At 44.8% G+C, this 16,385-nt stretch overlaps 2 protein-coding genes across 3 annotated transcripts in view; both read right to left on the reverse strand.

The window, feature by feature from the left end:
* The window catches only part of LOC106498320 (uncharacterized), a 120,035-nt gene that overhangs the window by 11,565 nt on the left and 92,085 nt on the right, over positions 1-16,385 (reverse strand). The gene's annotated exons all lie outside the window — the stretch shown is intronic.
* Positions 4,695-16,385, reverse strand: part of PSMD1 (proteasome 26S subunit, non-ATPase 1) — an 83,840-nt gene continuing 72,149 nt past the window's right edge. For both annotated transcript variants that reach the window (XM_067301753.1, XM_067301752.1), the window contains 6 exons: positions 15,244-15,413; positions 12,973-13,065; positions 11,274-11,366; positions 8,705-8,851; positions 5,730-5,884; positions 4,695-4,904 (listed from right to left, as the gene is read on the reverse strand). In XM_067301753.1, the coding sequence (XP_067157854.1) occupies positions 5,738-5,884; positions 8,705-8,851; positions 11,274-11,366; positions 12,973-13,065; positions 15,244-15,413 (650 nt within the window). In that variant the 3' untranslated portion in view covers positions 4,695-4,904; positions 5,730-5,737. The remainder of the gene's footprint in view (positions 4,905-5,729; positions 5,885-8,704; positions 8,852-11,273; positions 11,367-12,972; positions 13,066-15,243; positions 15,414-16,385) is intronic.

Genomic DNA, 16,385 nt, shown 5'->3' on the forward strand with positions numbered 1-16,385 from the left:
AGCAGGATTTCAGAGGCCAAGTCAAGCCAGTTTCAAGCTGAAACCAAGCACTGGGAGCTGGGGCAGCTTCTCCACCTCTGAGGCACAGAGCATGGGACCATCCCAGTCCCACCAGTGTCAGAGAAACACCAGCCCCATTAAAACCATACGTTTTCCCTGAGGGAGCCAAGAGGCTCGCTCCCATGCGACAATCCCCTCCAGGACACCTAGTGCCTGAAGACACCCGAGGGAACGCATCAATACCCTCGGGCGAAGGTCTCCAGTCCCACCAGTGGTTGCAAGAAAACGCCACAGGCCTTGCCCAGACATGCAGTTTCAACGCTCCCCAACTCTCCCATCCTGGCAAAGCTGCAGGGCTGACACCGGCCCAGAGCTGAACTGATATCCTAGTCACTGCTGGCGCTGGTACAGCAGCAGGCGGGGGAAGAGCCCAGGGCAGGCCAGGGTCTGGCCAGACCAGGGTGCAGGGGCGAGGGTGGGGATGTTCCAGCGTCCAGGATACAGGGAGATAAATGGCCATCACCACCATGGTTATCAGTGGCGCCCAACCTTCACGTTGGGCAGTGAGGAGGAAGGGCTTTGCCTGGCCCTGGAAGGAAGGGGAGAGATAGGGAGGGCGGCACCGCTCCTACGGGGAGACACGGGAGAACGACCTAGTGAGCATCCATCAGGGCAGAGGAATGCCAGTGGGGCAGGCTGTGAGGTCAGCCCCCTCCCTCAAAAACCCCTTGCCCTGGGAGCATTACCCTGGGCTTCTCCAACCCCACTTCTTTCCCCAGCATGGTGCCAAGCAGGGCAATTTTCTCAGAGCTAACTAGAGAAAATGAAAGACGGAGGAGAGGTTCAGGAGTCCTGAGGGACTTTGGGATCCATCAGAAGTGGTATGCCCTTGAAGTGATTTATTTTTCATCAGGGTTAAGGGGAATGAGGCCCATTAGTCAGGAGGGACAGTAACATGCTTCCTGCCTCCTCTGCCTCTCCCTCTGGCAAACGCAGGAGCATTAGGCCCTAATTAGCCCCTGGCAAACACCCCAGGGCGGGTTCCTCCCCAGCATCCCTGAACAGACCCAGGAGAATGGCACTTCCTAAGAAATCAGTGCTAATGAGTCACTGTGTCTAGATGACGTTATTTAAAGCAGCAGGGAAACTTTCCAAGCTCCCCACACACAGACACCAAGCTGGGATCAGAAAGCCAGTGGTCGCCTCCATCCCCCAAGTACAACACTTAGCTGGTCCCACAGCAACCACCTCAATGATCCTCATGGAAACTAGTCAAGCCCCGTATCTTATGCCAGGGGAGCACCCATCCCTGCAGGCTTTACCCCAGGTCCAGCGGGTGCTTGCATTGATGTTTGGTGCTTCCCTTGCTAGATGCCATCTCACTCGGATGGACATACCACTGGAGAGCCCGGAGCTGTGGAAAGCGAGCCCTTGGCATCCACTGTGTTATGGGAAGGGCCAAGGAGCAGCTGGCAGGGCCAGTAAACAAGGTGGAGACAGCATCCAGGACCCAGGAGCTGTTCCTCACTCGACACATTTGAAAACAGTGAGTCAGTGACAGCAGCTGTGCTAGGACCTTCCCAGAGCCCTCCTGGAGGTGGTCTTCTGCCTTTCTAAAAGGCTTCTAGTGGTTTTCTGGGCATTCCCTGGAAAATTTTCTAGAGTCTTTCTAGAGGTTTAATTTACCTCTCCTGAGGTTTTTATGGAGTCTTTGTATGTTTTTTTCTCCCAGAGCCTTTCTAGCAATTTTACAAAGTGACAAGCTGGCATTTTCCAAATGTCATAAGTCACACCTTGGCAATTCTGCAAAGGCACAGTACCTCAGGAAGTCATGGAGCAGCAACCTCAGCAAGCCTTACTGATAAACCAAAGGAATATGCAGGGGTTAGAAAGAACCCCTTTTAATGGATCATTTTATAGGTAGGACACACCATTTTGCACCACAAAGTCTTAAATTTGCTGTGGGAAGAAAGACGAGTCTCAAAAGGGAAATCCTGTCCATCAACAACACACCAGCTGCTGTGTCTAATGAACCAACTAGCTGTTCATTGAGTGCGCAGCCTTCTTTCCAAAGAGAGGTGCAAATGAAGCTGAAAACCCCTGAAAAACACTTAATATGCATGCTTCCTCCAAAAAAGGAAGGACTTCTCCATCATCAGCCCTCCAGCAAAGGTCAATTTACACTTGCTAGAAAACATTCCTTGTGTTTGTCCCACCCAGAGGAGTGGTTTGCCTTCCTCAGAGTATCAATCCACAGAGTGTCCCCTTCCCACTCTCTGCCTCCTCCTCAGTCCAGGGTAACTCCTTAGAGTTGAGGTGTGGACATCACCTTTTCTCCTTCACACTACCACAGCACCCAGCTAACTGATTTGCTTTGCCTTTTAACCAGCAGCCATCTCAGTACTCCTCCAGCCCCTCTCCATCCCTCCCCCAGACTTCTTTCCAGGACTGCTGTGTAGCTGTTGACATTTTCCTGAGCAGAAAAATGCTGAGCACCCTGGAGAGAGAGCCAAGACAGCAGATGTTTTTCCTGCATATGATCTCTGAAGTGTCACTCCCAAACCACACAGTTCCCACTTGCATTTACACAGTGAAGACGAAATGCAACAAGTAGCAGAGCCTGGGAAGTGTGAACAGACAGGCCAATTCCCAGGCTTCCCTCCCAGGTGTCCCAGCCCAACACACATGGCATTTTTCCCGCACAGCCACCAAAAGCTCCTCAAAATCTAACTACCTGAGCATAACCTTACCATGTAGTCCCAAAATAGCGCCTCAGAAATCAGTTCAGGGCAATTAGAGGATTTTGCATCTGCTTGTGCCAAGGGAGCTCCAGACAACCTCACTACTAGAGGCAGGAGTGATCTTATGGGCAAAGGGAGATCACTTGGCGCAAGAATGAAATCTTCTGGATGGTGCCCCAGGCAGTACATGGCTCAGCGTGAACTGCTCGGCACATGCAGATTTCCACCAACACCGTAGCAAGCACAGAGAATACACCAGCTACCCTCAAATGTCTGTTATAGTCTAAAGTCTTGGCAAAAATACCTGTGAATCAAAGCAGGCTGATCACAGCATAGCCAAGGCATCAATACAGGACTTCAGATCTTTCTCTAAGCTGCCTTTTCCCAGAACTTCTAATGGACTCAAATCTCCAAGCAGTATTTGGCTGTCCGACAGGCTGCTGAATGACCTGAAGGGAGGTTTTTTCCTCTTCCAGTGTCCTCACCTCTGCACAGTATTTTGTAAGATGACACAAGGTGCTATTAACAAAAATCTGAAATACATTACATACCACACTGGTCAGCATCAGAAAAACATGCAGGAGTAAGGGATACACGTACCTATTGAAAGAGGTTAAAGCACTAGAAAGACTTGTATTATTTATATTCATCCAGCTTCTCTTTCTTACACCACAAGACCTGAGTCTTGCTTTTAATGACCACGGGTTGGAGCAGTCATTACCTTTATATCCAATTTCACCTACAGTAAAGTTGTTTGTGGCCATTTCAGGTTCATTCTCAGCTTTGCTCCACGAGGGATATATCTGGATCACACTGAGAACAGCGAGCTATGACCAGCACCCTTACTGAGACAACATTTCAACTTCAGGAACTTGTGACTGAAGCCTAGGACTCAAAATTGGCTTTCAGTCCAGTACCTCTGCTCTGCAATGCTTAAATTCTGCAGAGAACAAAGGCAGACTATTCTATTGCTATAGTAACACCCACCAAAATAAACCATCTACTGGAAAAAGTCCCAGGCGCTACATGCAAGATTTGTCTTGCATTATTACAGATGCATATGAGCCTGGGGTATGTTCACATGGAGCAAAATATTCTCACACATATATATAATAAAAACCTCATTCCATTAAGTGCTGTTTCAAGTGATGCAGCTTAGCTCAACAGTTGGTTTACAGCTGATCAGGCCTGAAGTGTCTGGCTTGCTGGTAATGCAACCTTTGAAGCGTTACAGGCCCAACAGGTGAAGGCCCGGCTGGTCAGATGTTGAACAGCCGAGCTGCATTCTTTCCTTCTGACTGCTGCTCATTCCATACTCTAAACTCCCCCTTGGCTAATGATGCACATCAGTGTAACAACTTGCACATCTGGATTCACCCCATCTAGGTCTGTAATGTATTTTTAGCTATCTGACCACATCAGCTATTACACTTATATTTGGTGAAAGAAGTGAAAGGACACAGCAGGAAAGGGGATCCTGCGAAACAGAGAAACATGCCTTCACTTCCCCATCACAAATACCCAGAGCCCTTCTGTCAGCCCTGCACTGACATACAAATGCAAGGATGTGCAAGGGGGAACATCAGTGCAAAGTCAAAATCACAGAGGTAATTTGGAAGCAAATCTGATTGCTGGCAAGCAGAAACCTGCCCTCTCTGTAGCATCAGTGCTGTGGCTGGGCCAGTTAATGACTGGAGTTAGTGACTTAGCTAAGACTAAACAAGTGTTAGAGAAAGCAGTAGTATGCACAGATCCCAGCTATTCTATGGAGAAGTAGAATCAGTCACAGCCTTGCTGGAGGGAGATGCATGTCTCCAGTGAGCAGCCACCTGATGAGGAAGACAAAGCCTGAAGGTAAATTGGGTCTAATTTCTAAGGTTTGGGGTGAGAAGAAGAGGGGGCTGCCAGGCTCCTCTCCTTCATTTTGTCTTTAAAGCAGCAAGTTTTCTGTCAAGAGTTTTTAATATATTTATTTGAAAACAAGGTTTTGTGAAAGAGTACACTAAATAGCATATATCTGTTCTTCAACCATAAAACACAGACTATCAGCTTTAGCTCAGCACAGATGGGGGCTGCATGCACTGAACAGCAGATCTCGATAGGAAGGTCTTCATGTCTGTCTTTCTGATATCAAGCATAGTGTCTTCTTTAGAGGATGTGATCCTGGAGGAGGGGGAGAGAAAGACCAGAAAAGCAAATGCATTTAACTAAGGCTTCTTGTGGCTGGCCCCACACACACACCCGAGTCTGCCACTGACGCAACATTTACAGTTTTTAGCAAGAAGTTTGTTTTCCTGCCTGTCCACCAATTCAAGTACACAATCATTGCTCTTGGGAACACTCGGACATGCCAACCCATATTTGGAAATAAAGCGACTGGGTTTCTGCCTCTCAGTGAGAAACCTGCACATTAATTCAGGCACTTTAGCCAAGGAACCTGAGAAGTGCACCATTCATTGCCTGGAATAGATCTACATGGATTATTTGGTGGGGCTCAGAGCGTCACAGAGCCCACGACAGGGGTGTCTTTAAATTCTAAGAAGAACTGTTGGGAGCCCAAGACAACGCTAAAAACAAGGGTAGTTCTCTTCTGACCAAACCTGCCACACTGAGGTCAAGTAGATGACAACTTTGTTACACAAATCACTTGCCCCTCTGGGATCATTGTACATGAGCCGATTATTCCCAGCTCAGCTGTTGCCTGAGACCGCACAGGCTGCTCTGACTCTGCCCACTGAGGTTCTACTTGAAAGCAGCCAAGCCTGAACAGTTAGAGACCAGGCCTGGCAGGTCTGATCCAGAAGAGGGGCTTCATTCCTACTGCTACCAAACTCTTCAAATCAGGACAGAACACGTGTTTCTGAATCTGGTGCAGAAGCAGTCAAGGGGCAAAACCAAGAATGCTGGGCACTGGGAAATGCTTTGGTTGATCCAAAGAGGCTTTTCCTTCACTGGAATTAATGAAGGTGATGGCATACTACACTGTACCTCAGGTCTTAATCATCAATGTACTCAAAGGGCTCTGGTGGTTCAGGTTCCTGCTCCTCTTCCTCGATCTTCGGACCATGAGCTGCTACAGGTTCAACCAGCTCCTCCATGTCCTCACTGGTATCCTTCAGAATGATGATGCCCCCAATGGAAAGCTGCAAGACAAGTGCAGTGAGTGTTACAACTGCTCACCTGTGCCTCGTGGTGGAGTGTTTATAGCCATGGTGTTATCCTAGGCCATATGAGACACCTTAGATTCCTGATCAGCAGGAATGAACTCTCAACTCACACCAAAGGGAGAAGAGGGTCTTCAAGAGCTAGTTACAAATTACATCAAACTACTACTGTATAGGTAGTGACAAAAATCAGTTGCAAGAGGAGTGGGACTAATATAAAGATTTACTCAGAGTGATGCATGCCAATTTACATCTCACTTGTTTGCAACCCGCATTAGAAGCTCATTGAATTTCCAGGCCAAATGCTCACACAAGGGCTTCTGAAAGTCTTAGTGGAGGCACCAGCCATTCATACTCGCATCTCTGCAAGGAGAATGGAGCAAGTGAAGCGCCGACTTCATCTGTTTCCCCACGCACAGTCATACATACATCACTGCTTCCTTGTGTGCTTGTTCAATTAAGGATTATTCAGTGGTATCCAGGAAGAGAAACAAAAAGTAGTTCCTTTCTCCTGACTGCTCATGGATGGAGAAGTCACAGCAAAGATTACCTGATGGTGGCCTTCACACCCAGGTTTGCAGATCCTTCATATGAGAAACAGCATTGTATCTGCTGATTCTCTGCTGACTGGGTCTGTGCCAAAGGTGTGACTTTCCCAGAAAAAGGGGAAGTTTCAGAAAGCAAAGCATCTCTGACACCCACCCGGATGCCTGCCTGATATGTGGATGGAACAGACAGATCCTATGAGGCTACCATTTGAATTTCCATTAGCTAAATTTCAGTTCAACAGAAAACAGCTTTTGCATTCACAGCCTTATCCTAGTTGTGAATCCAGAATCCTAATCCCAGTCTGGCACTTTCCACATGAAAACGAATTGAATCATAATTACTTTATGATACAACATAGACTTTTACAGGGCAAGAAAGCTTAGTGAAGCCTCTCTGTGTAGCCACCTCCCAGGAGGCTATCTGAAACTGAGACTAATCGGATCACCAATTTCCACTGACTGAGGAATCCTATTAACAGAACCTCATAAAAACAAAGGGGAATTAATTACAAAGATCACAACCAAACATTCTGCCAGGCTAAAGCAAATCGGCGTGTCTCCAGGACTGAAACACGAAGTGCAAAAAGGCAGTGCTGTGTCACGCCTGGCTGGAATTGGAGCCTTGACCACATCAGGATTCCAGGCTATAAACAGCGTTTCAAAGAGGCATTTTACTCTGGCATTCCCCATGGCAGAGCAAAGCTCCAGAACAGCTCCATTCCAGGAGCCTCCTTGGTTACAGACCATAATCCCTGAAGGAGATGGGGGGGGTGGGGAGGCACTGTTCTGTTCTCTTCAAAACCTCTTTGTAGGGGGAGTTAAGGGAAGAAACTGCATGCCTCTTGCTAACCAGCTCTGTACTAGGACACAGCTTCTTTTAAAACTGAGGCAAACGGCTACCTACATCCACATTTCAGCTGCATGACTGGACATTTACTAGACAGCATTGCAGATCTTTCCCAACTGAAATACCAGTTGGGTCGCCTCCTCTCTTTCAAGGGTAGGAACTGAAAAGTCCTTTGACAGAATTGCTAAAGGAGACATTTCAAAAGGGGATGATGCACAGAGAATTGCGATGTACTGATGGAATTCCAGGAAATCCATTTCTTAAAAACACAAATATTTTCCTGGAGAAAAACAGTGTTTGAGCAACACAGTTTTCCCATGCGCAATCCTGCAAAATGGGAAAGCTCAGCATGTTATAAATAAAAGCCAGAAGAAGCTGACTCAGGAGGCTTGCGCCCAGGAGCAAGCTCGTTAGTTTTACAATACATTGGAGCATCTCACAGAACAATTAGGTAACGCTTTGGCTAACGCCAAGGTCTTTTTCATTCTCCATTTGACAATCACATGCTATCTCTTCTCTATGTTAGCAGGAAATGAAGGCACTTTTCTAAGGTCAGGTGTAACCGAATAATAAACTTGTTTAATGCAAAAATAATTCCATTTAGGTATAAACCTCACTGCAGACACATAAGACATCAGCACAGGTCATGATGTATTTCACTGCATTGACAACAAGCCTGTAAAACTTTTCAGCTCATTATAAAGATCTGAGATCAGTAAAAGTAGCATATTAGAAAGCAGAAAAGCCCTTAAACATGTTTTAATCCTGGACCATTTCTAAAAGATAGGAAAGCCATCTAATTTCTAATATTGCCGATGGCATAAAGTCCTCAACTTCTTCTGTCAGCTTCTTTTAGCAAAGGTCTTCATCTCTAAATCTTGTATCCTTACAGCTTATAAGGAATTCTTCAGTCAGTCTGCTTTCTTCACATTAATGCTCCTGGCAAGCGTGATGGACAGTAACCTCAGCACAGAACAGAGTCTTATGAAAGACAAATCCATGCTACAACTTGCTGTAAGTGCAAGTGAATGAAGATGCTTATCATGGCTCAGTCTTTATGACCCCAAGAATATCATTAATACACAAAGAGCATGTCGGACTGGTTTCTGGGTCACAGTGTCTGAAGAGTGCAGAAGAAAGAAAAATAAAGCAGCATTAGCATGATGAAAAGGGTTGGAGCAGTTCCGGCTTTCTCCCAACTAGAACTGCATTTGATCATTTGAAGAATGGGACTTAAAAAAGCAAATGTGACAACAGTGAAGTTGCAAATCTCTAAAAACACATTACAGTTATGCATCAGTTGAGTGGTGTTCTCATGTACACACAGAACTTTGCAGTTCTTACGCACATGCCCAGCACTGGAAATACTCTGTGAAGTGCACAAACTGGGACGTTGGCACTTACTGGTTTGAAAGGCTGATATCGGCAGCTCTCCGTCATGGTGAGAACTTTGAGCTGAGCAGGCATGACTCTGGCTGGGTTGTCCAGCAGCTGGAAGTTGGGTTCAGGCTCTTTTTTCTTTTCTTTTTCATCCTTCTTTTCAGTCTCATCCTGCACAGGGGAAGGAGAACATCAGCATGGTTTTAACAACAGTCTCTAATCCTTCCACAATTCAGGAGGGTAAGGTACTACCTGCTATTCCTAACACAGGTAGTAATTCAAGAGCATGGTGAGAAGCCATTCTCCTGCTGAGGAACAGGTTGACCACATGTCTATCAGCTATAGCACCAGCAATGCTGATGTGAATGTAGTGCTCTCATCGAGGCAAAGCCTAACTCTTGACTGCAGGTGAAAAAAGGTTCAGCAGGAAAGGATAGTGGAAAAGTTTACCTCTGGATTCCCTTTCTAATACTTGCTCTGTAAACTCACTCACCACCTTTGTTCCCAGCGTAAGCGTCTTTAATATCATGATTGAGCACATGAAAATTGCCAAAAGCTGCCCCAATATTTTCCCAGCTATAAAGCTGTCACTGAAATTTCACACTACTGGTACTGACAGCAGCTCAACCAAAATGACTCATCCCAGTGACTCCCTAGGGAATTCCAGATAACCCTTCTCAGCCACTGACTCAGCAGCTGGAGGCAAAAGCTCAGACAGAAAAAGCACAGCCTCAGTTACATACTTAAGAACATGGGTCATGCTTTCCTTCTTGCTCAGGAACATCTTTGAGTTGCAAACAAAAAAGACTGCAGAAAAGATGGAAATAACCAGGAATGAAATGATCAGGAAAGTAGGCATGGAACAACACCAAATGCATGGTACATCTTCTAACAGCACAAGGAACTTTCTCTGGCATGGTGCTTGCTCATCACCGTGCATATCACTTGGAAGCTATGGATTACTAGTCACATAACAGGCACATGAGAAAAACAGGAAAGGAATTAGACCTCCAAAACATTTGGACAATGGCAAAATACTCAAACACAGCAGGTGGCAGCAAGCTCCCTTTTTGCTATCCTGTTTTTTCTGCTCAATTCAGCGAAGAAAACTTTTCAAACAGCTGAAGCACACACACACACACCCAGACACAACATGTGAATCCTTTCTAATACATTGCTTCCTCTTGCCACCTTTACTTAACTGTAGGTTGTAAAAATCTTGGAAGAAAGATTCATCTGTTCAGCACGTTTTGCTTAGCATATAGTGCTGTAAGAATAACTGAAAGCAAAGACAATGTTTGATAGCAAGATAACATCGATGAAGGACCAAGAAGACAGAAATCAAGAGATTCAACCATGCACACGAGATGCTTTGTTTTCTGAGCCAGCTGTAAACAGTTCAGTGCAACAGTATTAACACCTTTCAAACAGTACCCTGTACCTATGATGCGGCCACCACTTAAATAGCTCTAGGAAAGCATTTTACACATGCAGCTTTGATTTTATGCCACACCTCCTTCAAACACCATTTGTGTGTTTCTTTTTCAAATTAAAGAGGTCAAAAAGCCCATGAACAAAGCACTTTTCTCATACAGATGTTAAACTGAAATCAGAAAGGTTTCTATCGAGCCTATCAGCATAACACATTTCCAGCTTACATTTGCTGTTCATACATTTGCATCCGTTAGGAGAGCACAAAAGGAAAGGTCCTTTGTCAGGATATAACAAGAATTTTAGCCACTAAGTATTTTCCAAATTGCATCAGCCACTGCGAATTTATTATCCAGACATTTCCACTTGCTCTAGGATGACACTTTATTCACAGATAAGGAACACAAATTCCAGTCTCAGATCTATGAGCTGATATAAATCATCAGAGGACCAAAGCAATCACCATAGCTATAGAGCAGAGGAGGGATCCTGTGCTCAAAGCTCAGCTGGTCCTGAGCTTGGCATGGATGCATGTTTGCATTTTGATAGATAGGCAAAGCACATAAGAAATTGCTGCCAAAGAGGTGAACATTTCAGAACGGGGGTTAAACGTGTAAAAGCAGAAAGTTTAAACTTTTCAGCAGTCTCATTTGAAACGGACATCACCAAGCAACTGCTACAATATTGAGTCCTTTTTCAGGTGGTCAACCAAAGGTACCAAGAGCATGAAATTAGTTAAACTTCTTCCACAGTAATAAGAAAAGTACATGGATAAGAGATAAAATTCCCTTGGTCTAGAAACATGAACAGCAGACAATAAAATAATGTGCAAACCATGGAACGTTCATGCAGTTAAAGACACACACATTTGTCAAAACAAGCTTCTGCCTTTAAGGAAGTAAGTTACTTAGCATTATCAAGGGAGATTTATTTCTCAGTAATTATGAATTCTTAAATAATAATGCCTTTTGCTTTAGTCAGAACACACACGAAAGATGCTAAGGAGTGTATGCAGTACACTAACATGTGCTAACACTTTGCTCAAAATTGACTGCAATGTTGGTGGCAGTGGGGACAGATTTAAGCGGGTGTCTGCTTTCATGTCCCACCTTCCACATTTGTAGGGGGTGGCAGACGGTTGAATTTTGACATTTGCACTCACCACTTCCATCTTCTCCTCTTCCTTCTTCTCTTTCTCCTTCTCCTTTTCCTTCTTCTTGGCTTTTGCAGTGATGGACAGCACAGCAGTGGAAACCTAGATATGTCAACAGAGGAGGCATTCAGCACAACTGTGACACCGTATGCAGCGCATCAACTACCCAGGCAGGGGAACCAAGAAAAGCTGGTGTTAGGTCAGTTCTCAGCACAGGTAATAACAGGGTCAATTCCACTTTCTACCCACTGTTCTGTTTAAGAGATGAATAAAGTGCCACCAAAGCAAATAAATGGCACAGACAGAACCAAAGACCCCATGAATGCATATGCAGTCACATATGCAAGAGGATGGCAAACTTCCTAATTTAGAGAGTAATCATTACTATTTGGGTCTCTACATGAGATTTGCTTATTCATTTGTTTGTTTTTAAACAGAGCAATGAATGGAACTGTTATGGGGAAACCTGTTGCCACAGTCTCAAAGGTAAAGAAACTTTGATAGAGATAACTTTTCCTCATGACCTAAAGCTATTCCACTGTCCAGACAGCTATGTTTCTCATAGACTTAAAAAAGTGGATGCACAAAATGCCCCATGGAGGTGAAAAGCTTTGGTACTTCTGAGCCAGAAACTACCAGAAGCAACATTCAGCAAAGATGCTCAAATAGAAGAATTTGGCACATCTTCCTCCCAGAAAGCGTGTGTCTCTATCCACAGTAGCTGTATCTGTAAGGCAGCAATTTCCTCAGAAGGACAGGGAGCACTGTATTGTCAGGTTGCTGGCGAGACTTTCTAGGCTAAATGAGGTCTCATGGCACGTTTAATTCTGCTCAGGGAAGTGAAAGAGAAGCGGTTTGTCCAATTCACATCCTGTTCCAAAGGCGAAAGTGTAGCTATGAGCAGCTAGCTTTGCCTTTCATTAGAGTTCGTTTCTGTGTTCCTCAGCCGTTCAGAAATTTCTCCTGCCTAGCATTCAATTCTGATAAAATGATTTACAATTTTCGCACAATGTCATTCATCAGTATGACATGCCTGAGGTCTCCACTGCTGCAATTGCTCCCTAGGGGCTGCTTTGCCTGCTGCCGTGGTCTGCTTGACAGCTTTTACTATCTTATGCCAGTAGACAAATTGATTCCACTGCTGTCCTGCTAGTCATCCAACAGTTCTCATCTCTTCCTCTTCTACACCTAGATAGTCTCAGTTCCACGCTCACCCTTCCTGTGATCCATGGGCCTGATCACTCATATTCCAGCACAGGGCCCCGCTGTCCCAAGACCAGGTATGTTTCTGCCCTTCCATGTGGGACTATTTGAGACGTGTTCCCCCTAATACTTTCAATGTTTGTAATGTGGCAGCACTTTGGAGCCCAAGCCACAGACAAAGACCTCATTGTGCTAGGTGCTCTACAAAGACGGTACGTGCATACAAATCAGTAGGGCATGGGAAACAGTTTTAATCAATGCTTCTGCTTAACTAGTGGAGACGAGGGAGGTTCCGGACACTCAGTAGCACAGTAGTTGTATGCCATGATCAGCAATAGCCCCAGGCTCAGCAGGAAAAAATAGCTAGAATTCTCTTTCAGAGACAATAGTGCCTGCCAATTTTTCTTTCGCTCTTTAAATTCCCTTTTAGTGCCATCAAAGTCAATGTTTATACTAGGAGGGAGAAGGGGTTAGTCTATACAACACAGAAAGCTAACCCAAATACCTTTTCTTTCTCCTTTTCCTTTGGAACCTCAAGAGGTGGGGGATAGGCAAATGTAGACGGCTTGCAGTTGGACTTGTACTGGACTTTTGGCATCTAAGACAAATAGTTAAAAAAAATTGTTAGAGACAAGGAAAGCAGGGGAAAAAAATCCACAACAGAATAATTACTTTAGCTTCATTTTCCTTCCAGCAGAGATGAACACAGATCCTCTTAAGAATACAAGCTTCCCCTTTTCTCCCTCCGGAAGCGGAGAAACTGTTATCAGTGGCAACAGTTCAACTAGAACAATGTTATTTAATTATTCTATAATTTGACTCTGGCAAGCTCTCCTAGCCTCCGCCATGTACTCCACGCTATTCACACCATGCTTTGTTTTCATTGTTTCGATGCTTTTGTGGTTTTGATGTTGTTGCTGGGCCTGCTCATATTAATGCAAAATTGGTTTAAGAGCTAAGTGACGATCTGCTCTGTCAACGCACGCTAGGCCAGATCGAGCACTGCCTGACATTCACCTCTTGCAAAAGGACAATACGTTTTAGGGGTAGTGGGGGGTTTTCTGTTTTGTTTTTTTAAATCACTTTCACATATTCTCTTACTCTTGCCTACCTAAACAAGGCCAAAAGACATGCTTTGACAGCCCATCCGAATTCTTAAACTGAATTTATTTCTGCAGGATCTCAGCCCTCTTCCTTTATAACGCATCATGTAGCAATAAGGGAACAGGGACTGCTCTGAGGAAGCAAGGTGGGTGTGGTGCAGTCCATAACATACATTCATCTTGTAGCTGGTTTTAGTAGTTAAACCAAGTTAGAAAACACAGCCTCACCTAAAGCCCTTTGGACTCCCTGGAAACTCTAGGGGATGGGGAAAGGGAGTCAAAGTGGCAGGACAGCCAAGCAGCCAAAAAGGTTCTGCACGTCTTGCCACAGAGGAGGTGCAGAGACAAGCAATGATACAGCCCATATAAAATATTCAGGACAGAGAGAAAAATGGCATCTTAGAGCAAACCTCTCCCTTCCAACAGCAAGAATTTTCAGCTGTGTATAGATGGACTTCATGCTCAGCACCAAGACAGGTGGAAAAGAGCATCCTGGAGTCATGAACTTTTGGTCCAGGGGGGCTGCAATCCAGCAAGGTAGCTCGGTCCCACAGAGGGCTTTGGCAGAGCAGCACAAGTCTTTGCACACTCTGCGCATCACAAACTATACCTGCAGCAATGACAGGAGTTTGCAGAGCCCTACACTTCCACTTTCAAATGCTATTTTATTTTGCAAAAGTTACTAGACCAATTCTTCAGTGCAAGAAACCCATTAACTAAGTCAGCACAGATACAGTTTGCAGGGGCTATACCACAACTGATCAGCTGGAAGAACAGATGCACAGGAAAACTGCAGCACCCACAGCTGTTTGGTTTAACATTTATTCCCCCAGGAATGCAAACAGACCCTTTTCTCCCACTATTAGCTTTCCTAGGGGGTTTCTTTATCTAGTTTTGACAGTGTGCTGCTTTAGGGTTCACCAAAGATACAATGAATTTCATAGCACCTCATGAAAACCTCAGCTGGTGATTGCAGAATTCCACTTCTTTATGCAGCCTGTACAGCAAGGGAGGTGTTGTGTAGCACAGAGTCTGATATCAGATAAAAAAGAGGCTGTTGCATAGAACAAGCCTGAAAAGGGACTCAAAGTTGTAGTGCCATGTACAGTCACTACAAGGAAGACACCTACAGTGCAACTTTTTCTCCTCCAAAATATTCATCCAGGCTTTCTCCCATCTACACTGTATTTATTATATAATCAAAATTGAGATTTTCTCCTAGTGTAAGAGTGAAACATCTTTCACTCTAACATTTAACTGTAGTCCACATAGTGGAGCACCACATAACTCATCTGGGGGACACAGCTTTTTTGTTGCTGTTGTTTTTTGTTTTAAATTAAAACAACCTTGACCTTCTGGAGTGATACTGGGGTGCTCTCTGCCCACATACAATAAATAGAGTTCCTTTCCTTCTAAGCTACTTTGAGATACAGGAGTTGAAGTCTATCCTTTGTATTTCTCTTATCCCCAGCATTATTATTCTTGTCTAAAGCTTTATCCCAAATGAAGAACTACAATTTAAGCCCGATTTTCATATTTCTTCCAGTTAGCACCATTTCTGGCACAGATAAGCTGGAGACACCCAACAAATGCATTTACACACCTCGCAGGCCACTTAAGGCAGACCTCTAGGTTGCTATCAGCAGCTTTTCTCCTCTCCACTCATTACGTACCTTAAGATCCTTGTTAAGGCCAATGACACAGGTTGGGGTGAAAGCCAGCGACAAGAAGTGAGACAGGGGGAACCAGAACCAGAACTGGGTGAAGACCAGCACCCCCACCACGGAAGGCATGTGAGTATGTCCCGTTCTTGACTGCAGCGAAATAGTTACATTATGGCCCCCTGTGGAGAATCACAAATGGAATAACTTAAGTGAGGTTAATGCATTCCTGGGTACTCCACGAGGACAACCGAATGAAGCATCTCTAAAACAGCCGCTGTGAACAGAGGCCGCAATGTTGTCAGCTTTCTCCTCTGGAATACTTCTGGAACATTGCTCCTTCCTCCTCAACTGACCCCATGATCTCAGCTTATACAACGAAACTGAGGGGCAGCATAACCAAACTGCTCTAGGCAATAGATATTACCCAAATACAATCAATGGAGACAGTTCCTCCACACTCACTTTGCCAGGAGATAAGTTAAACAGAAGTGCAGTTGGGGGAGGACAAGGGGGAAGTGCAAGCAGACAAACCCTTGCCATAAGCAGTTTCAAAATAGGATATATAGACGAACCACAAGACAAAAATCACAAGGGAAACAGTGCATACAAAGCAGTGCATACAAAAAGCTTTTCTTTCTGTGGCCATCACCCTGAATTGCTAGTGTTATACAGAAGAAATATGCCTACGTTTTTATCCTACACCATCTCAGTAGGAAAAAATGTAAACAGCAGCAACTTCAGAAGTTGCTTCTAGAGGTTATCAATCTAAGCGGCAAAGAGACAAGCTCCTGCAGTTTTTGCAACAAAATTAAATCTCTGCCAGACAACCAAGTCTTCAGTTTTATACTTGCAAAGCAGAGACCAAAACAACTCCATATGTTGATGTAGTGCAGAAACATCCAGCTAGAAATCAAATTGAAAGATTGGGCTTGCAGACAGAGTGAGAAAGTGTTAATCTGATCTTCAGTCTTCTGATGAACCCAGTGACTCGAGTTGAAGAGGGCACCAGGCAAGCCCATTACCGCTGACAAGGCCAGGTGCAGTGAGGCTAACTTTGTTAAAATACAGTCGCCCACTCATTCCAAACTCAAGGCACTTTATAGCTGAAAACCCCAGCTAGGAGTAGCATTCCTCTGCCTCGCACAAACAGC

The sequence above is a fragment of the Apteryx mantelli genome, chromosome 9 (assembly GCF_036417845.1).
Source record: "Apteryx mantelli isolate bAptMan1 chromosome 9, bAptMan1.hap1, whole genome shotgun sequence".
Lineage (NCBI taxonomy): Eukaryota > Metazoa > Chordata > Aves > Apterygiformes > Apterygidae > Apteryx > Apteryx mantelli.